Source organism: Perissodus microlepis, chromosome 8, assembly GCF_051167445.1.
Source record: "Perissodus microlepis isolate ML-2025 ecotype Zambia chromosome 8, ASM5116744v1, whole genome shotgun sequence".
NCBI lineage: Eukaryota > Metazoa > Chordata > Actinopteri > Cichliformes > Cichlidae > Perissodus > Perissodus microlepis.
This window is the reverse complement of record NC_140468.1, coordinates 15,802,702-15,825,214: the sequence shown is the minus strand read 5'-3', so window position 1 is coordinate 15,825,214 and position 22,513 is coordinate 15,802,702. Positions and strand designations below refer to the sequence as shown.

Genomic DNA, 22,513 nt, shown 5'->3' with positions numbered 1-22,513 from the left:
TTTAATGGATATACCATCAGCATATCTACCGCTTCGATCCAGGCTGAAATCGCTCAGTTCCTATCCTATGAGAATAGTTCCTCTAAGGACTACAGCTAATCCTCAGGGATGCTTTCTGTTGCGCCACCAGCAGGTCAGATTTTTAAATGTCGAGTGAAGAATCCTACAATCTATTAGAAGGACTGTCATAGCATTTTGTACAGACATTAATCAAGGTGCTGGGATTATCTACCACACTGTTGTACATTAGCCCCTGATTTATATAATTACTAAGTACTTTTGCATGAATTGTTCTTTTAGCTTCTGAGTTCTCCCAAATATTTTGTAGCACCATAAGGTTGACAAATCTGATCTCTGATAAAATCTGGACATCATGATATCATGTTACCTAGACTTTCCTGCACATATTGTCCATGATCTGACTGCACTTAGACTACACCTATCCAGTGACATGTTGATTTTGGCATAATGGGTTGTTTTAATACTCAGACACAAATGGGGAAAAAGAACGTACATATCAGGTCATAAAAAAGAATCTGGTCCTTAGCAGGTCTTAAAATTGGGTATATACAACCTAATGTTAAACCCACAACAGGTTACTAGCAATAACAAAAAACTTTTTTCAATGAAATTTAAGGAAAACAAATCTTTATTTCACAGTCAGTCACTCCCCAATCTCAACAACAGACCAATAACCATTTCACTGCAACCAATCAAAAGCACACTAAGTGATCAGATACCGTTAATGAGTTCCACACCTAATTACTTTTACTGTAGCCCATGAAAAACAGAGACCAGGCTGAATAAAATCAATAGGATTTGTAACGAGGAAGCAAGCATATATTCAATAAATGGACAGACAAACAAAAAAGACAAAAAGAACAAAACAAATGCCCAGTCCATCCCAAAGGAAGCAACCATTGTCCATACAGGCTCACTTGCCAGGATGGACCACACAAAAAAACCCCAACAAATCAAAACAATACCCCATGCCTGGAACAGCTAGTGGATCACTGCTGCTCTGGTAAATCAATCTACGCCCTTGGCACCTTCACTTCCAAAGGTGCACAGGTTAGTGTTCCTCCACCTGCACACCTGATCCCGACTCACAAAACACATCTGTAACCCCCTGTAGTTGCTTGTATATATGCACAAAACTTCTAATTAAGGCACCTCCTCTGTTTTCCTTCAATACCAGCTGTCACACACAGGTAAACAACTGAAATGCAAAAGCAATGTGAAAAACTGAATACACCCTCATGAGTTACCTGCTTTCCACAGGAATTAAGAGGGTAGGTGGCTGCTAATTAATTGCACTTCACTAACTCATCAGCAGCAAGTGTGAGCACCTCTACTGCAGTTTGCTGGTCATGAGCATTCAGGCTGTGGACGTGCCGACAAATTCACCTCTTGGTCAGAGAAACTGCAAAAAACCACAGAGCTACATATACTCTACTGTCCTCAGTTTGCATGATAAATGTTAAAGTTCATTACAGTTAAATTAGAAAAGACTGAACAAATATGGCTTGTTTGGAAGGATTTCCGGGAGAAAGCTTCTTTTTTCTATAAAGGACAGAGAATAGTCATTTTCTCCTGGTTTGCAGAGTTGAACAAACCACAAGTCTTCTAGAACAATTTCCTTTTAACAGATGAGACCAAAGTGGAGATGTTTGGCCATAATGCACACTGGCACGTTTAGTGAAAACCAAACACAGCATATCAGTACAAACACCTTATGCCAACTGTTAAACAGAGTGGTTGAGGGGTGATGATCTGGGCTTGTTTTGATTTAAAATTGGAAAAATTGGTGTACTTTCTTTTTCACACTCCCTCCACATAAGCTGATATCACAGCTGATTATTTTACTAAAGGTCCAAGAAGCCTCCCTGTCATCACCCTCGTCCCCCTTTGGCCTGGGTCACGCTTTGTTCTCATGTTTTCCCCTTGAGACCTGACTTTGTGAAGCATGACATCGCCTCTCTTTAAATTAGTTTGAGATAGCTCACATGAGGTCAGAGGTTAGGCTCATTTATTCATTAACACAGACAAATACACAGAGCTGAGCAAACAGGAGCTGGAAGTCCTTTGGTAAATGTTGGAAAAGCATTACGTGGAAGATGCATTCCAGGTCGACATACTGTCCAATTAACTCCCAGGCTGTAAATGAATGGATGCCTGTGGGGTGGTGCTACGCTGTGTTTAGTTATTTGTCTTTGTCTTTGGTGGTTTTGTGAGAGTGACATTAATTGCTGGCTGCAATTTATACTAGACAGATGAGCATGCTGTAAACACATGGTTTAACGCTTCATCTTTCTGTGATAAAGCCCTCTTAGTCCCATTCTGGTGTCCCGGCAAGCAAATGTGTTATCTAAGCACGGGGACAGGGTCCCGTGTAAGACATGCATGTTTCAGGACAGTTAGCTTTTGCAGAGGGCGCCGGATGGTGAGTCTTACACTGCTCTGGCTTCTAAAAGTGGCATTTTGTTATCTCAGCCCTCTTCTTCTGTCCCACCATCGGCACTCCCTTTTTACACAGGCAGGATATTTATCTTCCACAATGCACACTGTCTCATATACGCACACACATACGCACCCACACCACCCATAACCACTTCACAGTCCACCCAGATGGTGCACACACACCCAGCTGGGCCTCAGGATTGCATGAAGGGGAAATTAGTCTACAAATAAACAAATGTATGAAGTTGATGATGAAATATTTACATGACCGCTCCGGGGGGAGTTTGCATGTTCTAGCTCATTTAGTGCAGATAACATGGACTTTATACCAGAGAGAGCTCTGCAAACCATGTCACACTGTTGGAATTTGTTTATATTTCTCCTACGTTTATTCATCCATTGGTGTTGGTGCATTTCTTTTTTTTTACATTGTGTGTATTTAAAAACAATCTCTTGAAAGTTTTCTTTAATTAGCCAAGTCTTGCTTTTTTTGTCAAATAACATTATTGGTAAAGGCTAATGCAGCGTAGACCCCACAGAAGTGCTGCTGTAAGAAAGAAACTAGCAAATTTGCATGAGGTTTATGATGTTTACGTATGATAAATTAAGGAAATCAAGGATGTTACAGCAATATTATTTTATTGTTGTACTGCAATGAAGCAAACCAGTGGAGGAGAACACAAATATGTCAAAATAACATGAAAATCAGAGCTGCAGGGAACAGAAACAATGACTCTAATGTATGTGCATAATGACCGATCAAATAACAGCATGATCTTAGACAGCCTCGGCTCTCCTGACCTACAGTTTCTCTCAGCTAAATACCGGCCATTTTTTCTTCCAGTAGAGCGAACGGTGGTGATTGTCGCTGCTGTCTGCATTCCACCTGATCCCAGGGTTTAGCAGGAATTCCTGCGAAACAGACTGCAGCTTCACCCTGATGGCATCAGACAACCCTCAGCTCAGTACTTCTTGGATTCATTTACATGTGTACTGCCTGATTAGGGCAGAAAATACATTTGATCATGTTTATTCAAATATCAAGCATTCATATAAAGCCATACCCCTCCCCCAGTAAGACCAGTCAGACCATGTCTCTCTTCTCTTCACTCCTGCTTGCACCCCTCTCAGGAGACAAAACCCCCCCCCAAAAAAAACCAAAAACAAAGCCACAACTGAAGACTATTGAAGACTATCAAGCCTGACTTCAGAAAGCCCTCTCATAATTACCGGACTGTTTTGAACACACTGTTTGGGACATATTTGAACATCAGCTGAACACACTGAGTCGGTTCTGTTCTGCATCAAGTACTGTGCTAATAATACCACTGCCAGAAAACCTGGATGACAGGGAAGCTCAGGACTGTCTTCAGAGACCGCGGCTCTGACTGTTAGATCAGGTTGCAGAGCTCTGTACAATCCTGCTAGAGCTGAGCTGGAGAGCGGGATAAAAGAGGAAGGTGGAAGATCACCTCATCCACTAGCTACAGGGGCTTTGAGGCCTCACACAGCACTCAGTGTCAGCCTCTCAGTCTCCCCAGACTCCAGAGCCCAGGCAGTCACCTTACAGCAATATCAAGTGAGGCTGGTGCACAGGTCAGTGAACACAAGGAAGGCCTCTGATCCTGACTGGATTCCTGGGAAGGTGCAAACAAGCATGTGCAGATCAGCCATCACAAGCCCTCATCCCAACCTGTGTGAAGTCTGCAACAGTCTTTCCTGTACCCAAACAAATCAGCCACTGACTGTCTCAGTGCTTACCACCCAATAGCACTTACAGCTTTGTCTTTAGTAGTTTTAATATATATTACTTTTTTATATTTACTGTGTAAATGACTACATGTTTGCGCTTCATTTCTCTTTGCATCTGAAGGTGGAGCTGCTCTGCAGTGACATTATTCAAGGTATAATGAAAACTACAATAAAATTTACATAATTTGGAGGAGTGAGAAGCAACTATGTACATTTCAGTGGCCCTCCCATAGGCGTACTTTACATGATTATTTCCATTTTGTGTTATTTTATACTTCTACTTCACTTGGAGCCAATTATTTTCTTTCATTAATGAGCTACTTTTATTTTTTGGGAGCTGTAGATATATTAGTGCTGCAATGACTCTAAGTACTTCAACGCATTTTCTTTTCAGCTTTTATGCCGGCCATTTGAATCAATGGCCTTATTTTTACAACAGCAGGTGTAATAACAAACGAATGTTGCTCTTAATTAAGAGAGTGCTCTGTAGATCTTTCTACACAAGTAATGTTTGCTTGCTAGGCCAGAAAAGCCATTAGCATGGCCCTTTAATACATGTAAACTACTGCAGCAGCTTTAAAGTATGCTGATTCATGTGTCAAGGTATAGCTACAATAGTCGGTTTTCTCCTTTAAAAAGGTTTAAATTTGTTTTTAAAACACGAATTTAACATTAAAAAATAAGCTAACCTCAGATATGAATTTGGGGGCGGGGACACCAAACTTCATGGGCCTAAATATGAGGGATTGATGGCGCACTGACAAATAGGATTGAAATCTGAGGCTTCCCGACCAATCAAAAAGTGAGATCTGGGAGCAGGGTCCGCCCACACACGTAATTAAATCCACACCAGCGTGGTGCTGGAACTGTTTGGAGTTTGCGTTGAAACAAGAACGCAGAGGGCTAGGGAGCTGTGCTCAGCCTCGCATCCTTCACGGCCACCTTTAAAAAAGAGAGAGAAAACAAACACGCTCCGGCCCGACAAGTTGTAATGAAACACACTTTAAAGTTTGCTCGGAAGCCGTGGGAGTTGACGTAAAAGTGACTTTTTGAAACTGGAGCTGCTTCCTCCTTCGACAACGGGGTGAAATATCTCAACATCCTCACAAAGAAACTTTGCTTGCTAGGCTGCTAACTCGCCACACAAGCCAGCAGCAAGGAGACCAAAAAAAGTATGCTCAGCGGCGAAGACGAGAACACAAGCTCGTATTGACGTTTTACTTGTCGAGTTATAGTGGTATGTGCTCGGACATGGCCTCTGAATGACTCGCCTTGAGTTTTGTAACGGTTTTTCTTCGAGTAGTCATCACCAGCACCAGAGGAGAAAGAGCCGCAGCTGGTTAACTTTAGCCAGCCACCACCATCAACAGAGCGCCCCCACATCTCTACCAGGCAGGACAGCCACAGCTAATAACAGTCATTTAGAGTTAAGTGGACCCAGATTTGACACTGTAAAGATGTCCGGTCGAAGTGGAGCTGGACACACGAGGGGTGCTGCTTTGGGTCCACAGCCGCTGAAGGCAACTGTCCCATATCAGCTGGCCAGCAAACCGAGACCCAGCAGGATAGATGGGAAGCCAGGTATGAGCTCAACACCTTTTTCCACCTTATCCATCCAAGTGTAAGACCTCAAGTAGTGTCACGATAGGTGTAGAAAGCTGGGTACGAGTTTCTGCAGTCCTGCGCAGTTGCAGAGCAGCTTTATCTGCTAGTTTCTCAGTTGGGCATTTGCAGACTTTAGATAAGATGTTCAAACTTGAGATAGCAAATTCTCAGTAAAAGAGGGCAAGTTGGTAGCCGGATCCAAGCATAAAATAAACTGTACCATCTCAATCAGTAACACGAGCTATAAAACATGTTTTTATTGTTTGTGTGTGTGTGTGTGTGTGTGTGTTTGTGTTTTTTTTGTTTTTTTAAGGGAAACTTTGCTACTTCTATATTAAAGTATTCAAAATCTGTAGTTATAATTCCGAAATTAAAAAAATGATAAAATGTATTTTATAATTTCTCCTTGTCAATCAAACTTGACTATTTGGTGTTGATAGGATAATATCCAAGGATTGGTAGCCCCAAATATAAAACTATTTAAGTATTTATAGCGTCTTAAAGAGCATTTTTGTCCATTTTTTAAGAGACACTAGTGTCTTTTTTGTATCACGTGTAGATGGCAGTGACATGAAGTCTCTTGATGCTTACTGTCAGTACGTTAAAACCTTTGAAATAGATTTAAAGGCCAGTGTGTGTAAAAAGTAGCATTACATGTGTGGCTCTCTGATGTGAAGGTGAAAATGATGCAATGCGTTTAAAATAAGTGTCTGCCACTACAATGCTGCAAGTTTCCTGAGGAAAAACCGATTAGTATGGATTATTTTTAAGCTTTTTATAAATAATAAGAAAATATGTCTGCGAAACTGACAGCTAGAAAGGCCAGATCCCACCAGCTGAGCCCGGGCATGAGGCGGACGATGTCTCTGGACGCCATCATCGGGCCGTACCTGCAAGGACACTGGCCCAAAGAACCAGAAGGCCCGAGCTGTGTGCCCCGCCAGGACAAATCCACCCAGGTCAGCGCCACAGGGAATAATGCTTTCAAGTGTTGGAATTATGAGTGTCAGAAAAATGAATGGAATGCATTTATCAATGATGCTTCCTCAATTTAGAGCTTTCCTTCTTTTCTCTTTTTTTTTTTTTTTTTTTTTTTTTTTTTTTTTGTTTCTCAGTTTTGTTTTTGTTTTTTGGGGGGGGGAATAGAGGTTAGGTCACATCACAAGATTAGCTTGCACTTTTTGCAGCGAAATAAGTTGCTCTGAGGTTGAGGGAGGGTGGGGGTAGCGGGGTGTCCGGTGCTTGCACAGCGATTACAGAGTGAGAACTACAGCCGCGACAACAGTCCCTGAAGTCAGCTGACGAGGCCTTTTTGGCTGCACCCATCCTCTCTGCTCCGTGCAGGCACTCGCCACTGCACTTTGGTTGCCCACATCCTCCCTCCCTCCGTCTTTGTTTTTCAGTTTCTCCTGCTCTTTAGCTCGTCTGCAAGTTTGACAAGTCTGTGGGTGTGGATGGTGCGATGTGGCTGCACGTTGGCCTTTTAAGCATGAGACGCTGATGTGTACTAAGTGTGAAACCAATGATTAAAATATGTGAAGTGTTGCTGTAATATTTCATGTTAAACGTGACCTGTTTAATGTGAAATATTACAGCATGATTTATGCAGTTGCTGTTGGCTTGTGTGGTGCTTTGGCTCTACTGAGGAGATGTGAGAAGTAAAATCATGAAAGAGCTCCACGTTACTAGCCACATGTTTTTGCTGGTGCCTTCAGGTGACAGCAGACCATATGTGGACTTGGGATGGCAAAGCTGCGCACCTCCATTGTGCAACCATGGCTGCTGCTTAAAGCAGAATCTGCTGCGTTTTAGGTCATTTGCTACACAGAGAGAAGGATTATGGGTATGCACTTGATGCAGATGCGCTCTTGCAGTCCTACAAAAAAGCAATCTCCTGTAGACTGTCAGGAAAGGTGCTGTAAATTGCCTAAGAAGTGAGCTTAGACAGAAAGGGACAGACGGTGAAGTTTATCAGATGGGAAGGAGTAAAAAAAAAAACAAAACTAACCAGTGACCAAAAAAGCCAACTGTGGCTGCAGTGGACAGTTTTCACTTCAATACAAAACATTTCTTCCTGTGTTACGAGTTCGATCTACTCCGCGGCAGGGGCTAAGCTAAGTAACAGCAGAACCCAGAAGAGTAGCCCCCCCAAACAAGTTATTCCGTATAATTCTGACACTGCCCCCTGGTGTCAGTACACAGTTACAACATGAAAGCAGGTCTGCAGCTTGAGGTGCAACTTATCATCCAGCTAAGTACACAGTATCACAGATCGTAGTTGGTCCGCCCTCTAGCACTATGCCATTTAAATGCAGGTAATGATTTGTGCAATGATGGAAAAATAACAGCGAATTACCACTGAAGAAGCAGAAGCTGTGTGATGTCTGCGCTGCCTGCTTTTACAGTTCTGGGTTGCTGGAATTTATTATCTTGTGCTGTGAATACTGTATGAAATATTTTCTCATGAGATGTTTTATCACACTTGTGACGTGCATCTGGAAACAAATGGCATATGTAATGGTCTCTAATTGTGTCTGGCTTGCACTGAAGGCAAAGAAACCACGAAGTATTATAAGAAATGTGAATTTTGAAAATGGCCTCAATCTGTAATTAAAGATTGAGTCATCATTGCTTTAAGTACATAAAGAAACTGTACACAAGGCTCTATAGCTTTCCCTTCATTTTGCATATATGATCATATGACAGCTTTAGACCAAACCCTAAAAAAACTTAATAAAATGCATATTAAAGACATGTGATTGCATATGAAGAACATCAGTTCTCATGGCTGCTTTCTTCCCACCGCAGACCCCAGACTCATGGTCCGATAGATCCCACAGCTGGCGAGGGAGCAGCAGCCACAAGCGATCAGCATCATGGGGCAGCGCTGAGCATCTGCGAGAGGTCAATTCAACTTTTGATTGCTCAACATGCATTTGTAATGCCTGGATTTGCTAAACTTGACGCTTTCTCTTTTTTTTTCTTTTTTTTTTCTTTTTTTAAATAAATTAAAATGGGCAAGTTCTTGGAAAAAGTCTTGACTTTTATTGACATTGTTGAGCAACAGGAGACTGAGGTCATCTGCAACGTTCCCCTTTTTTATACTTTTTAAAGAAGCCTCACTTCTCATGATCTCACTGAACATTGAGCCAACATAAAAAAACATAATAAAATCCTTGTTTGTTGATACTAAGCGTTCGACATGTGGGATTAAAGGACTTCCTTTGTGTGTTTGCACGTAGAGGTTGATTAACATGTGTTTGTTTCAGATCGCTAAACTAAAACAACAACTGCAGCAGTGCAGCAAACCTGCAGTCTCGGGGGCACATGACAAAGACCGTCAGCGGGGCTATCCTCAGGGGGGCCGTAGCCTTGGAGCTGCTCAGGTACCTTAGCATCAGCAGACACAAGCACACTGAATGAGTTACTTGAGGTTTTAGTGCAGATGTCTCTAGAAGTAAATTTAGGTGTATTTGTTTTTTCTTCTGTACCGTGTATGGACACCTGTCACTGATTTACATTCACAAGAGCGCATTACTAAGCTATGCAGGTCTCTGCAGGAAGTGAATGAAATAAAACACTGAGGAAACGGGAAGATCACTACATCATGCTAGCTTCTGCTTTTCAGATTGTAATGCACGGTTCTGCTTTTCAGCACAGCTGGTGTGTGGTCCCACACTCCACTGGGCTGTGGTGATTTTTTTTTTTTCTCAAATAAACCAAAGTGGTGATGAGACAGTCCCATGCAGTTTATGAGAACACTTGTTAGTTTGATTATCAGCATTGAGCTTGCTGGATTTTTGAGATGTCTGGAGCAAATCACTTTTTGAATGCCTGTGTGCTCTCAAAAAGTAAGAAAGTTTCAGTTTTCTTTGTTGCTTTTTTGTTGTATTTTTAATGGTAACAATTTAAAAAAAAAAAAAAAAAAAAAAAGTACATTTAGCCTGCTGTTTTTGGAAAATATGGAAATAAAGAAGCTGAAGGGAACTCTTAAAAAAACGTCCTGGTGTTTGGCTCTTAGGAGTAGTGCAATAAAATTGTGTTCACTTGTTTATGTGCTCAGACTCAGCCTATTCCCATCCCCCCTGCTCCCCTGTCTACACTGGTCCCTCCCCTGCGCTGCAGCGTGGAGGGCCTCAACCAGGAGCTGGAAGGCATGTTCATCAGCCAGTCACTACATCCATTACAGAGGGTAATTATCACCTACAGAGCCCACACATGCTTGTTTACACAACATGGACATGTGAAGATGTTTAAGCATTGTTTTATTTGCAAAGAAAGGCGGGTTTCAGAGGTGGCACATGTAGTTTTCTGCTGAAGTAAAACTTCCGTGTTGGCCGATTTTCATTTAATTAAACGTTCTAAAAAGTGCAGTTTCCTGTCTCGACAGCTGCTCGAGGTTCCAGATGGTCATCGGGCTCCAGTGCCTCTGCAGAGCTGCAGCAGTGGATCTCAGAGCGACCCCCCCACCACGCCCCCGCCATCGTCATCCTCCACCTCCTCCTCACCCTGCTCCTCTCCCAACTACATCTGCACCTCTCAGCCCAACTCAGATGCTCCTCCAGACCTGCACCAAGGTTAGTTTGTCAGACATTTTAGATAAGAATTTAAATTTTTATAATGGTGAGAACAAACGTGAAAGTCTTGATTTGCTGACCACTTTATTAGGTACACCTTGCTAGTCCTGGGATGGGCCCCTTTTACCTTCAGAAGTACCTTAATTACCTTAATTGTTCATGGCATAAATTCAATGAGGTGCTGGAAACATTCCTCACATTTCGGTCCACATTGACGTGACGTGTTAAACACATCAGGGGATGGTACACTGGTATTTAAGAGCTGAAAATGGTCATGAGCAGTACTTGGGTAGTCTGTGGTATTTAAACAATGCTCAGTTGATACCAAGGGGTCCAAAGTGTGCCACAGAAATATTCCCCCTACACCAACCGGCATGTTGTTACATCATACATGCAATGGATCCACACCCTGCCATCTGAATCGAGACTTTGTTGGGTTTTAAAAAAAAAAATCATTTATTGTCCATTTCTGGTGAGGCTATGTGAGGTGTAGCCTCAGTTTTACTGTTTTTAGCTTCCAGGAGTGGCACCCGGTGTGGCCTTCTGCTGTTGTAGCTCCACTCTAACATGTTGTGCATTCAGAAATGTTCTTCTGCATACTTTGGTTGCTTGAGTTACTTTTGCCTTGCTATGTCCTCAAACCAGTCTTGACCGTTCTCCTGATATTGAGGTGTTTTACCCCAGAGAACTTCTAATCACTGGTTGTTTTCTCATTTTCAGGCCATTCTTTGTAAACTCTACAGATGGTTCTGTAGGAAATTTTTCAATAAATCAGCAGTTTTCAAATTACTCAGACCAACCCGTCCAGCTAGAACAACCCTGCCACATTAAAGTCACTTAAACTCAACTTTGTTTCTCATTCTGATGCTCTGTTTGAACGTCAGCAGGTCATCTTGCCTAAATGCACTGAGCTGCTGCCTTGAGATTTGCTGATTAGATAACTGCATTGATGAGCAGTTAAACTGTGTGTTTTTAAAAAGTGTCTGGTAAGTGTATTTCTAGCAGACGCATGTAGACATAAAATTGCAGCACTGATGTATAACTTTGTGGTGGTTTCAGTAACGCAATTCAGCTCTGCCAAAAATATGTCTGCAAAATGCAAATATGGCATGACATGTGTTCTTTATATTCACCATGGAAGTTCTTGTTTTTTTTGGTGTTGGCTTGATGGACTAAAGAGTTGTAGTTGTCTTAGTTTATAGTAACAGTTTCCCTCTCACTTATAATTTCTTTATAGGTTCTTTCTGACATTAATCATGGACTTGGCAAGGAACATGAATTAGGTGGCATCTCTAGCTGAGACCTTGAAATTTGACTTCCTTTAGTTGTGCATCAGGAAAATTATAAATTCATTTCTAAATGTCAAAAGAATGCAAACTGCTATTAAGGTTTTAATTTCTTTTCAGTCCTTTGTTTATTCTTCAAATTTAATTTCAATTTGGGGAACATGGGTGAAGTGAAACCCTATGAATAAATGCCTAAGTGATTTTTAGGGAATCCATCCCATCCCCCCCCCCAAATCCTGTGTTTGAAATGTACTGCGTGCCAGCAAATTATTACTTGATGATCATCACCACATTGTCTGCACGAGCCTTTGAGTCCAGAAATGACTTCAGACATAACACAGTGTATCTAGGCTTGGAAAGGATGGGCTCTAGCTGAAAACTTCATAATGTCTATCAGTCATAGCCAGTAACCAAGCTGTCAGAAAATGAAGACAGTTTGAGAGAAAATGACAAGACTATGTTAAGGGGGTGAGGTTGATAAGAAGTGAGTAAACTGTTTCTGCCCCTTAGAATATTCAAATCATAGATAGATAGATAGATCTCACATATGTTTTCTCTCCTCTTTTCAGGCTCAACAGACAGTGGGCATCTGTCTCCGTTCTCCTCCCAGAATGAGGCTGACCTTTCTCCTCTCCTGAATGCCTCATCTCCAGGGCCCAACAAAAGCTGCTGCTTCCAGAGAAAACCTCCAGAGGGCTGTGAAAGGGTGAGAGTGTGGGAGGAGATCAGGTAGGTTTTTATTCATTTTGTTTTGTGTTTGCATGCTAGAGGGAGACAGATGAATCACCTCTGGATAATGAAATATAATTAGACAAATACTGTATACTCCCTGTCATTTACTGTCAGCATGTAGATGCCCTCTGGTGGTCACATTTAAAAAAATAAACACTGGAAAAACAAACTAATTTAGTGTCTTTACCCAAACTTGAATGTGATTTCCTGTATGATGTCATAGTTTTTAGTTGAATCAGAGTTTACCTTGTACTCTGTTAGAGTGAGTTAGTGGCATTAACTGTAGATGTACGAACAGTCCCCCCTCAAAGCAGTTTGTTTGTTCAGCTTGGGAGTTTTGTTCTGCCAAACCGACAAGTTGATGATGTTGCAACACTTCATGTTGTCAGCACTAAAGCATTCGAAGTCCTCCTTGTTTTTAACTTGGTCTGAATCTTACAGTGTGAAATTACTAGTCGTTACTCATTAAAAGGAAGCAACAATTACAAAACTCTGTTGCCTGGTATTAGTTTTTCTTTTCTAGTGGGTGACTTCTAGGGGAAAATTTTGGCTTGAGTAAAGCCTCGTGCATGTTGACATGTAAGCACAAGCAGCGACTACATAGATCAGGGATGTCAAACTCATTTTACATTGTGAGCTGCATACAAGTCACTCTGATCTTAAGTTTGCTGGACCAGCGAAACTTCCCTTTCTGTCAGTGAAAAGAAGTTTAACCACATTTAATCCCAGAGATATCTTAACATTAAAAAAAGAAGTGCAGAGTCAACATTATGTCTAAATTTTTCCACATGATAAAGAAATGATGCTGAACAAAATGAAAGAAATCGGAGTGTGTGCACTGAATGTAACCACTGCATCACTTCTATGGAAATAAGTTTTTCTTCTCCTTTTCTTCTTTAGCTCTCCACAGAAACCCACGATGGTCCTCATCTCCTCCTGCCCCGACCCCAACAAGGTAAACTTCACCCCCTATGGGGGTTCAGCCTTTTGCCCAGTCAGCCTCCCTAAGCCCCTGCTCCCCTCCATGGACATGTTTTTCAGAAGCTTTGGCTCTCCAGCAAGCAACTGCTTGAACCAGGGAACAAGCTCCTGTCAGACGGTCTCCTCTAACACCTGGGCTGTTTGTCCAGATCCTCCTGCAGCCACCACTGTGATGGGAGAAAGTTCTGGAGAGGGGCTAGCTTTATAAAAACGGCTCCAGGTCGTTTATTTGGAAATGAACAGAGTGGTCTGGGACAGATGTCTAGATGATTTCTTTTTTCTTTTCTTTTCTTTTCTTTTCAAATTTTAGCTCATTCTTTTGCCACACAGGTACAAACAAATAACATTGTTGCCCTTTTCAGCCATGCGATGGCATCACTAATGTTTATTAGAGCTTCATTGAGACTTGTGCACCCCTGCAAAAGACTTGAATTTATATTTCCAGCATCGACTCTAGTTGAGAGCAATCATAGTTTTAAAGGCTTAAATCTTGCACAACCACAAATGGGTCATCTGTTTGTGCTGCTGGAGCTTCCTCTACAACACAACACTGCTACAGAGAGCTGCTTTTGAATTAGGCATAGCAAAAAATGCTTATGAGAGGAATAATTTAGTGTTTATACAAACTAGTAACAGATAAAGTGCTGTTTATGTGCTGCTTGTTGTTATCTAGGATGCTCTGTAGTGAGCTGATCAGCAAAAAAAAAAAAATACATGCATGCGAGCCATTGTAATCAGGTATTCACTCGTCATGTTGAAAGTGATGGATAAATGTTAGCAAATCTGAGACTTTGAGATGCAGCGAGATTAAAGGAAACCACTGGATGTCTGAAAAGGGCTTGATGTTGAAGGTTATTGAGAAAATGAGTCACAATGCAAAGGAGAGTGCTCTGAGTTTCCTTAATTGCAACACTTCTAAACAAATTTAGTTCTGTTATTACCCAAAGATATTTACATTTGTCTTAGCCAAAAATAATTGAGACACTGTGCTGTCTTACAGCAGCACTGCTCACTTATTTTTCTCTAAACTTTCACTTGATTTGTTTGACTGACTGCTCACTTCCTGCACAGTTATTTCCTCAAAGACGCCACAACAGTAACTTTGTTGATACTGTTCCTTATTTTTAAACTGCATCTGTTTAATTATTTTTTTCATCTTATCAAAGATATTTATCTGCTGTTCACTTATTTCCTTGCACCAGTCACTAGTGTACGAAGCGTGACAAATCAGTGGGTACTTTGTTTTTACCTGATTTAAAGGACAACATGAAATGACATTTTGATTGTTGTAAAGGGAATTTTGTAGATGTAGAAGTTCAGGTAGCGTCAGCACCTAATGGCTTCAGCACATGCATTCTTGCTTTACGAGTAGTACTTTCTTTCTTTTTTTAAAATGTCTTGTTTACTTGCAAAAAAGGGTTGCATGTTGTTTATTGACGTTCTAGATCTGTGCCTGATGGTACGTTTTAGTTTTGAGGTTTCACAGCCTAGTTGACTACCTAACCAGTTTTAGTGGTATAGACTTGTCCTCCTCAGTTTCCCTGATCATTTTGTTCTGCCAAGCTGACAAGTTAACGATCATATAGTTTTATTTTCTCGCAGACATGTTTGCACAAGTTGAACTACTACTTTTGAGTCGCAATTCTTATTTTTATACTCACTTTTGTACTTCGTTGTATATGTATGTGTAGTGATGTCTGTTTTTTACCCTTTTTTCCCAAATACCTGCTACATAAGCTAAAAAGGAAAAAAAGACTCTTGTCATTTTTAGTTTTCTGTCAGGCAAATGTCACATGTATCGGGTGGATTTTTATGCACTTCCAGCAGAGGGTGTTACAGAGGAGAGGCTTCCTCCATAATTTAGCCTCTGATAGTTCTGTTTGCATGTGAACTGAAAGTTGACTATTTTGATCTTTTGACTAACATCTCCTAGTTTTAGCATCTTGATGAAATGCTGATGGACTGAAATATTCTTATTCCAAATAATCAAAGATTTTTTTTCTTTCCCCGGTTGTGGATACTGGGAATGTGTTATCTCAGGTTCTGTGTTTTGTCTACATAAATACATGATGCTAGCATGTCTTCTGTGTTTATTACATTCATTTTAGCATTTTAGCTCTTAGTGCTTTGCTTTGAATTCACCACACAATCTATGCAGCCATGGTGTTAAAGAGCAGACCTATTGGTGTGAAGTCCCGTGCGTATACTGCCAAGTTTTCATTTGCCCTACATTTAAGAAGCTACTTTCAAACCTTGTGCATTCATCTAGTCATACTGGAATATTTGTTTCTAAATTGGGTAAAAGAAAACACTAGAAAATCTTATAATGGTACCGTGTGTCATTATGTCACCATACACTGGAATCTTCACTATTTCCTGGGGCAGGGGAATTGAGAACTGCCTGACTAAGATGTGTAATTTCCTCTTGTCTTGAGTCACATTGATTTCTTCAGTCGTTACCTTTGACTCACTACAATGCTTCTCAGTTTTTGTTTTGTTTTTTTTTTCCAGAAAGCTGATTATTGATGGCACAAACATTAAAGTTTCAGCAGATTGGTTCATTGTCTGAAGATGCAGTGCTCAGCATAAATGAGTGCACCCCTTTACATTTGTCAGAAAACCTTTAGTTTCCTTTCAGAATCAACATTTTCTATGAGATACTATAATACAAAAATACTCCCACAAATGTGGGCCATTGATTGCAAACAAGATTTGTTAATTTGTTAGGAAAATCTTTTTTTTTTTTTTGTGTGTGTGTGTGCAGACTCATTCAAGCCCATGTTGCAAAAATGAGTACACCCCAATTATAGTCTAAGGAGAAAAGCCACACTTAAGACTACAAAATTCGAATTAACCAAAGGTGAGTCTAATGATTCATTTACGAGGTGTCCAGCAGACAGGTGACTATAAAAGGGCATTACTTAACAAAGAAAAGCCCTTCCCATTTCATACTGCCAGCAATGGCTCCACATGGAAGAGAAATGTCACAAAATCTGAGAAAGGAAATAATTTCTTTACACAAAAAAGGTGAGGGCTACAAGATCAGCAAAGCTTTACATATCAGTCAAAATACTGTAGCAAAAGTGATCCAAAAATGTAACAAAGATTGAAGCGCAACCATCTTAGAGAGACATCCAGGCCGTCCACGGAAGTTAACATCTCAATGGGAGCGTCTCCTGATGAGAAGGAAGGGTTGAAGAAATCACCATGCAAGTTCACTGCAGTTAGCTAAAGCAGTAGAAAGCCAAACTGGAGTGACCGTTTCCCGTGACACCATACGGCATACACTGCAGAGGAATGGCATGCATAGGTATTGTCCATGAAGGAAGCCTCTCCTAAAGCCCATGCACAAAAAAGCACGCCTAGAATTTGCTAGGGCCCATGCTGAAAAAGATGAAGACTACTGGGACTCTATACTCTGGAGTGATGAGACAAAGATCACTGTTTTTGGAACTAATGGTTTCAAAACTGTATGGTGTCATAAAGGTGAGGATTTCAAAGACAAATGCATGGTGCCTACAGTGAAACATGGTGGTGACAGTGTCCTTATGTGGGCCTGCATGAGTGCTGCTGGTGTTGGGGAGCTGCATTTCATTGATGGTATCATGAACTCAACAATGTACTACTCTATTCTGAAGAAGAAGATGCTGCCATCACTCCGTGCACTTAGTCGTCATCCACTTTTCCAACACGACAATGATCCAAAACACACATCTAAAGCTACTGCTGCATTTCTGAGGAAGGACAGGGTGAAGGTGATTGAATGGCCAAGTATTTCTCCTGATCTGAACCCAATCGAACACCTGTGGGAAATTCTGAAGCGGCAAATTGAGCATCACTCTCCATCCAGCATCCAGGCTCTAAAAGAGGTTATTCTTGAAGAATGGAAAAAGATAATGTTGCAATATGTCGCAACTTGTTCATTCCGTGCCTAGAAGACTTGATGCTGTCCTTGAAAATCACGGTGGTCATACAAAATACTAGATGTAGTAGTTTGTGTTGCGGGGTGTATTCATTTTTGCTTCATCCAATTTTAGTAAAACTGAAGATTTTGTGATCTAAGTTATATTATTAACCTTAATTTCATGTTATGGAGTTAAACAAGTGTTCAATAAAACTCAGCCTTGTGAAAATTTTGGAAATTGTTCTTTTGTTCATTGAGCTACTGATTTAATTTGTGCTTTTTGAAGGGAGTGTACTCATTTATGCTGAGCACTGTATCGGAATGTCTACATGCACCGAGTTGCTGTCATGTAATTTCCTCATTACATATTTGGTTAGTAAACAATTGAACAGGTGTGCCTGAAGAAGTCACTGATAATATACACTTTGTAAACCGATCTTTTCATGAGCTTTGCTCTGCATCTGTCACAGAACTGAAAGTGAAACCATTCTGAGCAGTTTGTGACCTTTTTATTTAAACTTTTTAAGGATGTTTAATGTAACTGTAAATCTAACCTGAACCAGATAACCTCAGACAAACTGTAAACACCTCCAAATCCCATCGCAGCTAGATAAAACAGCATCACGTGCTGATACTTCTCTTAGTCATTTCCTTTATATATATATATATATTCGCGCGTGCTGGTTTGAGCCTTTAGATTGATCTGAACGGTCCAACTTTAGCTGGTCAAAATAAATAAAAATGGAGGTGGAGGGTTTAAAATCCACTTGAGCAAACCCCCCGTAGCGCTCAGAGATATGAGCCCAGGTAGGGGGTTCGCACAGCTGCTGTCGTTGCATTGTGGGATTGGCTGACAGTAGCGCGTGGAGGTGGGGTGCAGTTCAATTGTACGTTCAGGCCTGCAGGAAACTGCAGGAGATCCTCCGGAGAGGCGCGCCTTCAGCCCGCAGATATTCACGTTAACGGAGCCGGTCAGCGGGAGGACTGTCCACCATGTCTTCATTCTTTGGGGTCATCGCCAAGCAGGTTAAGAGCCACCCAGCTGTAAGTCTCAGCCACTCGTTTTATTTTTACGGTCGTTATTACCAGCCTGTAACCAAGGAGACGGTGACATTGAAACGTGCCTATCAGAAGCTTGAAGCTGCGCGCGCTCCCGTTTTCCCCCAAGATCTCTCCTTAATTACCTGATGTGGGATCAGCTGTGAAGGCTCAGGAAAACAGTTTTTGTGACTTATCCACACACTGACACCCTAAAGTACGCATTCGTAGAGTATTTTACTATTTATAAAAGCAAAAATAATTTCATATACAGCTCTGAGTGCGGAAATCTCAAATTCCTCGACAGACTCACAGGTTTCGGTTAAAAAAAAAAACAAAAACAAACAAATGGTAGAAACATTTTCACGTCACTACATTCTTATTGTTTTAATCACTATATTCGTGTAATCCCGTGAAAGCTTTTCTTGGGTTTTTCACCCGCAACCTCCTCATGACAGAGTTCGTTTTTGCGCTCTGGCATCCGCAGAATCAGACAACCGCATCACCTGCTCCTACTGATACTGTTGCTACTGAAATGTTATAATGATGATAATCTAAAAGTTCAAATCTGTGTGTGTGTGCGCGCGCGGGGGGGGGGGGGGGGTCGCTTGTTTCACGTCACCGTGCGTCTGTAGCCATGCGAAAAGGTTTGTGATGGCAGCACGTATAGCGGTGGAGTAGTTTCCATATTAGCTTGAGTTAAGGCCAGATAAATGCATGTGAGGGTTTATTTCTCCAAGGACGACGGTGTGAAAGGGTATGGTTTGTGGCAGCCTCCATATTAATATACCTCTGGATGGAAATGCTTTGTCCCCCTCCTGCTCTGTGACTGAGCAGCCTGTTGCTCCCTGCTGGTGAAAACTCTTCATTGTTTAAACAATCCTCTTATGTCATGAGATAACAATACCAACATGGAAATTCTGTGCATTTTATACATCATAGACTGTTACTATAAAAGTAGCACTGCCTCAGCAAGGCTTTTTGAGGACAACTGCACATTTTTACCCACAGCAGCAAGGTGAGAAAGTGACCCTGGTTGTATTAATAGCTGTTAGACACATGCAACTGGCCACGGGGTCAAAGTGTGGTGATATAAGCAGGGACAACAACTATTTGCCCTTATCTTAAAACTTAATAAGACACATTATGTCTTGGCAATGCACAGTAGGAAAAACTGGACTCCTACACATGGTTTGTAACAGATGAAATGCTGAATAAGATCCAAAAGGACGCAGATAACAAAGATTTATCAACGTTTTATAGATCAAACATAGAAACATACTCTTTAAGGCTCCACACTGGAAATCCTGCAAGATCTGCAGCTGCAGAGGAAAGCAGAGTCCGTCTTGTCTGTTCCCATCTTTTATGTCTGCAGTTTTAGTTTCTGACATCTGGTAACCTAATCTAGGACTACCACTTCCAGTCAGAGAGCAACAGATTTACACAGATTTATAGCAGCTTCTCCTCCTCCATCCTAAACTCAAGAAGGAAAATGTGCCTAACATTTTTAAAACTCTGTATATTGTTCTCTTCTGGTTTTGCTCCACTGGCATTGATAAAGCAATAGCTTTATTGACTGATTGACGCCCTTTCTCCAAAGCTGATCCCCCTGTTCATCTTCATAAGTGGAGGGGCAACCATGAGTGTGTTGGCCCTGACCAGGGCGGCTCTGAAAAACCCAGACGTGTCGTAAGTATCTGAGATGATTTAAACTTATAGAAAAGCGGGCGTTTTCACTTTCCTCGGTTACTCTGGGATGTGTTGTTTCGATCACGGCTTTTCCTCTTGTCTTCAGATGGGATCACAAGAACAACCCTGAACCCTGGAACCAAATGGAGCCCAATCAGCAGTACAAAGTACGAGCTGTTTTTCTTAATCCTTTATGTCAAGTTATAGAGCAGGCATGTTTCTACAAAGGACCGGCAATAATTTTCTGTTATCTTGCGTCAAAGTCCATATCTCAGCAGTCATATGATAATGCATATTTGTTTTTATGTGTGTGTGTCCAGCTTCTTGTAGTAAACATGGATTACTCCAAACTGAAGAAGGACAGGCCAGACTTCTAAGCCATCCGTACGAGGAGCCTTTTCACTATTTTTTTAAAAATCAAACAAGCCTATGACAGCAAATGAAAGTTTATTTCCAGTGTGCTGGGCAAAGGGATCATTCACCTATAAATGACTATGAATGAAACAGACAACCACCTGTTTTACTGATTGTTGAATATAATTATCAGTTTGCTGTGCCATAAATTATTAAAGACTATTTAAATCTTTAACGCCTCCCTTGCATGCTTATTACAGGCAAGAGCTGAGGGGAAAGATTACAACACATCAGAAAATGTGAGAAACAAGAATGTGCTCTTTTAGTGGTTTACAAAGAAACTATATTAGAATTTGAGACAATGAGAACAAGTGCCACCTGATGTTTGTTTATATTATATATATAGCCTTATATTTAATGCATATATCTCAAATTCTAAATGGTTTAACCATCATCTGCACCTGGTCTTAGATTTGAACCTAAAAGAAGAAATTCTTATTCTATTGACACAGATTTTACATTTTAATGTCTAAAGTAGGTTTGAATTTTTAAAATCCAGTGTTGAGCCATCCCTTGTTTGTGTGTGTTGTTTTTGTTTTGTTTGTTGCTTTTTTTATATTTTGCTTCCAGCTAGTCAGATTTCCTTGTAATTTTTAATGTGGTCTAGAGCAATTCTTGAAAAGTTCAAAGCTTTTGCCCCAATTTCCTTAACTAAATCTATGAAAAATGCCAAAGATAACAGAGTGTGAGAGACATAAAATTGTATTTTTGCACCAACATAGTGATTCCCAAAGAGCTATTAGTTGAAATCTTGGCATGGTGTGCAGGTAGGACGTTCTTCAGGAATGGAAATGGGGAGAAAAGCCTGAGGTATGCCAAATGAATCCAAATTTGAAATTGGTGGTGGTAGTGGTGTCCAACCTTATGATAAAGGGTAGGATAAGTTTCTCAAAATTAAACATTTTTATAATTTTCACCCCTTGTGGTAACTAACATGTTGTTTTGCAGGGAATTATGATATTATAAATTCTCTTGAGAACTGTGTTGCTCTCATGTTTATTTTCCAGTTTATCGCAGTGCACTCCACTGGTCAAAACTTAGTGCACACCTGACAGAAATTCAAAACACCTCACTGCAGCTGACAGCTCACAAAGGGCGGTCGTGGCTCAAGAGTTGGCAGTTCGTCTTGTAATCGGAAGGTTGCCGGTTTGAGCCCCAGCTTGGACAGTTTCGGTCGTTGTGTCCTTGGGCAAGACACTTCACCTACCGCCTACTGGTGTTGGCCAGAGGGGCCGATGGCGCGATATGGCAGCCTCGCTTCTGTCAGTCTGCCCCAGGGCAGCTGTGGCTACAACTGTAGCTTGCCTCCACCAGTGTGTGAATGTGAGAGTGAATGAATAGTGGAACTGTACAGCGCTTTGAGGTTCTCGAAAAGCACTATATAAATGCAATCCATTATTATTATTAAATGTGTATAGGGAAAAAACACTGGGCCATGTTACCATATATTAAGTATAATTTTATGTGATTTACTTTTCGATCTGAGGTTTTTAGTAATAACACAGATTTATCTAAAAAAAATATATATGTATGGAATGTATGACTTGTAATATATCTGGACCATAATGCAGAAGATACACTTTTTACTCCCTCTTCTTCGGTCTTGTTATTGTATCTTCTAAGCACAAAAATTATGGTTATGCATTCTTAATTTCATGTTGACTGATTATGAGTATGTATCATATCTGTATTGTTTTTTTTTTTTAATCTTTTGCCTTAGATTATTATCTCAAAATGTGGAGTCATTAGCTCAAATTTTCGACTTCATTTTCAGAAATTTCAAGTTATTTTCTATGTTTTGTTTTGAGATATTTTCACAAAAGTTCGCATTAAGATAATAATAATAATAATAATAATAATGGATAATCACCCACAATTTTGAAGTATGGATGACAACTAAACTAAACTAAAATACAATACAATAAAATAAAATTTCAGTATTGAAAAAAATTCCATACCTCTGATTTTGTAAATTATTCATTTATATTATTGCTTTTTCTGAAAACAATATTAAAATTTCATTTTTAATTTTATTTATTTGTTTCATTGCGATCTCGAGGTTCAAAGCCAAATCT

General features: G+C 40.6%; 2 protein-coding genes across 2 annotated transcripts; both read left to right on the top strand.

Annotated features, from left to right (window-relative positions):
* The first annotated feature begins 5,082 nt into the window (after positions 1-5,082).
* On the top strand, positions 5,083-15,468 carry LOC146381647 (protein FAM117A-like). Its single transcript, XM_084937739.1, has 8 exons — positions 5,083-5,793; positions 6,631-6,776; positions 8,626-8,721; positions 9,087-9,203; positions 9,881-10,009; positions 10,208-10,394; positions 12,250-12,409; positions 13,313-15,468. Exons 1-8 carry the CDS (start codon positions 5,475-5,477, stop codon positions 13,599-13,601), a joined length of 1,443 nt encoding a protein of 480 aa, XP_084793865.1. The 5' UTR covers positions 5,083-5,474; the 3' UTR covers positions 13,602-15,468.
* A 2,662-nt stretch (positions 15,469-18,130) lies between these two features.
* On the top strand, positions 18,131-20,613 carry LOC146381646 (cytochrome c oxidase subunit FA4-like). The gene is made up of 4 exons (XM_084937738.1): positions 18,131-18,341; positions 19,936-20,024; positions 20,131-20,191; positions 20,345-20,613. Exons 1-4 carry the CDS (start codon positions 18,291-18,293, stop codon positions 20,399-20,401), a joined length of 258 nt encoding a protein of 85 aa, XP_084793864.1. The 5' UTR covers positions 18,131-18,290; the 3' UTR covers positions 20,402-20,613.
* Positions 20,614-22,513: the final 1,900 nt, after the last annotated feature.

Bases quoted from the DNA above. Each gene is read 5' to 3' on its own strand.
- LOC146381647 (XM_084937739.1), top strand. From the start codon at position 5,475: ATGACTCGCCTTGAGTTTTGTAACGGTTTTTCTTCGAGTAGTCATCAC. The intron at 5,794-6,630 runs GTATGAGCTCAA...CGAAACTGACAG, and splicing joins CAGGATAGATGGGAAGCCAG to CTAGAAAGGCCAGATCCCAC. The intron at 9,204-9,880 runs GTACCTTAGCAT...TTATGTGCTCAG, and splicing joins GTAGCCTTGGAGCTGCTCAG to ACTCAGCCTATTCCCATCCC.
- LOC146381646 (XM_084937738.1), top strand. From the start codon at position 18,291: ATGTCTTCATTCTTTGGGGTCATCGCCAAGCAGGTTAAGAGCCACCCA. The intron at 18,342-19,935 runs GTAAGTCTCAGC...CTTTCTCCAAAG, and splicing joins AGGTTAAGAGCCACCCAGCT to CTGATCCCCCTGTTCATCTT. The intron at 20,025-20,130 runs GTAAGTATCTGA...TCTTGTCTTCAG, and splicing joins CTGAAAAACCCAGACGTGTC to ATGGGATCACAAGAACAACC.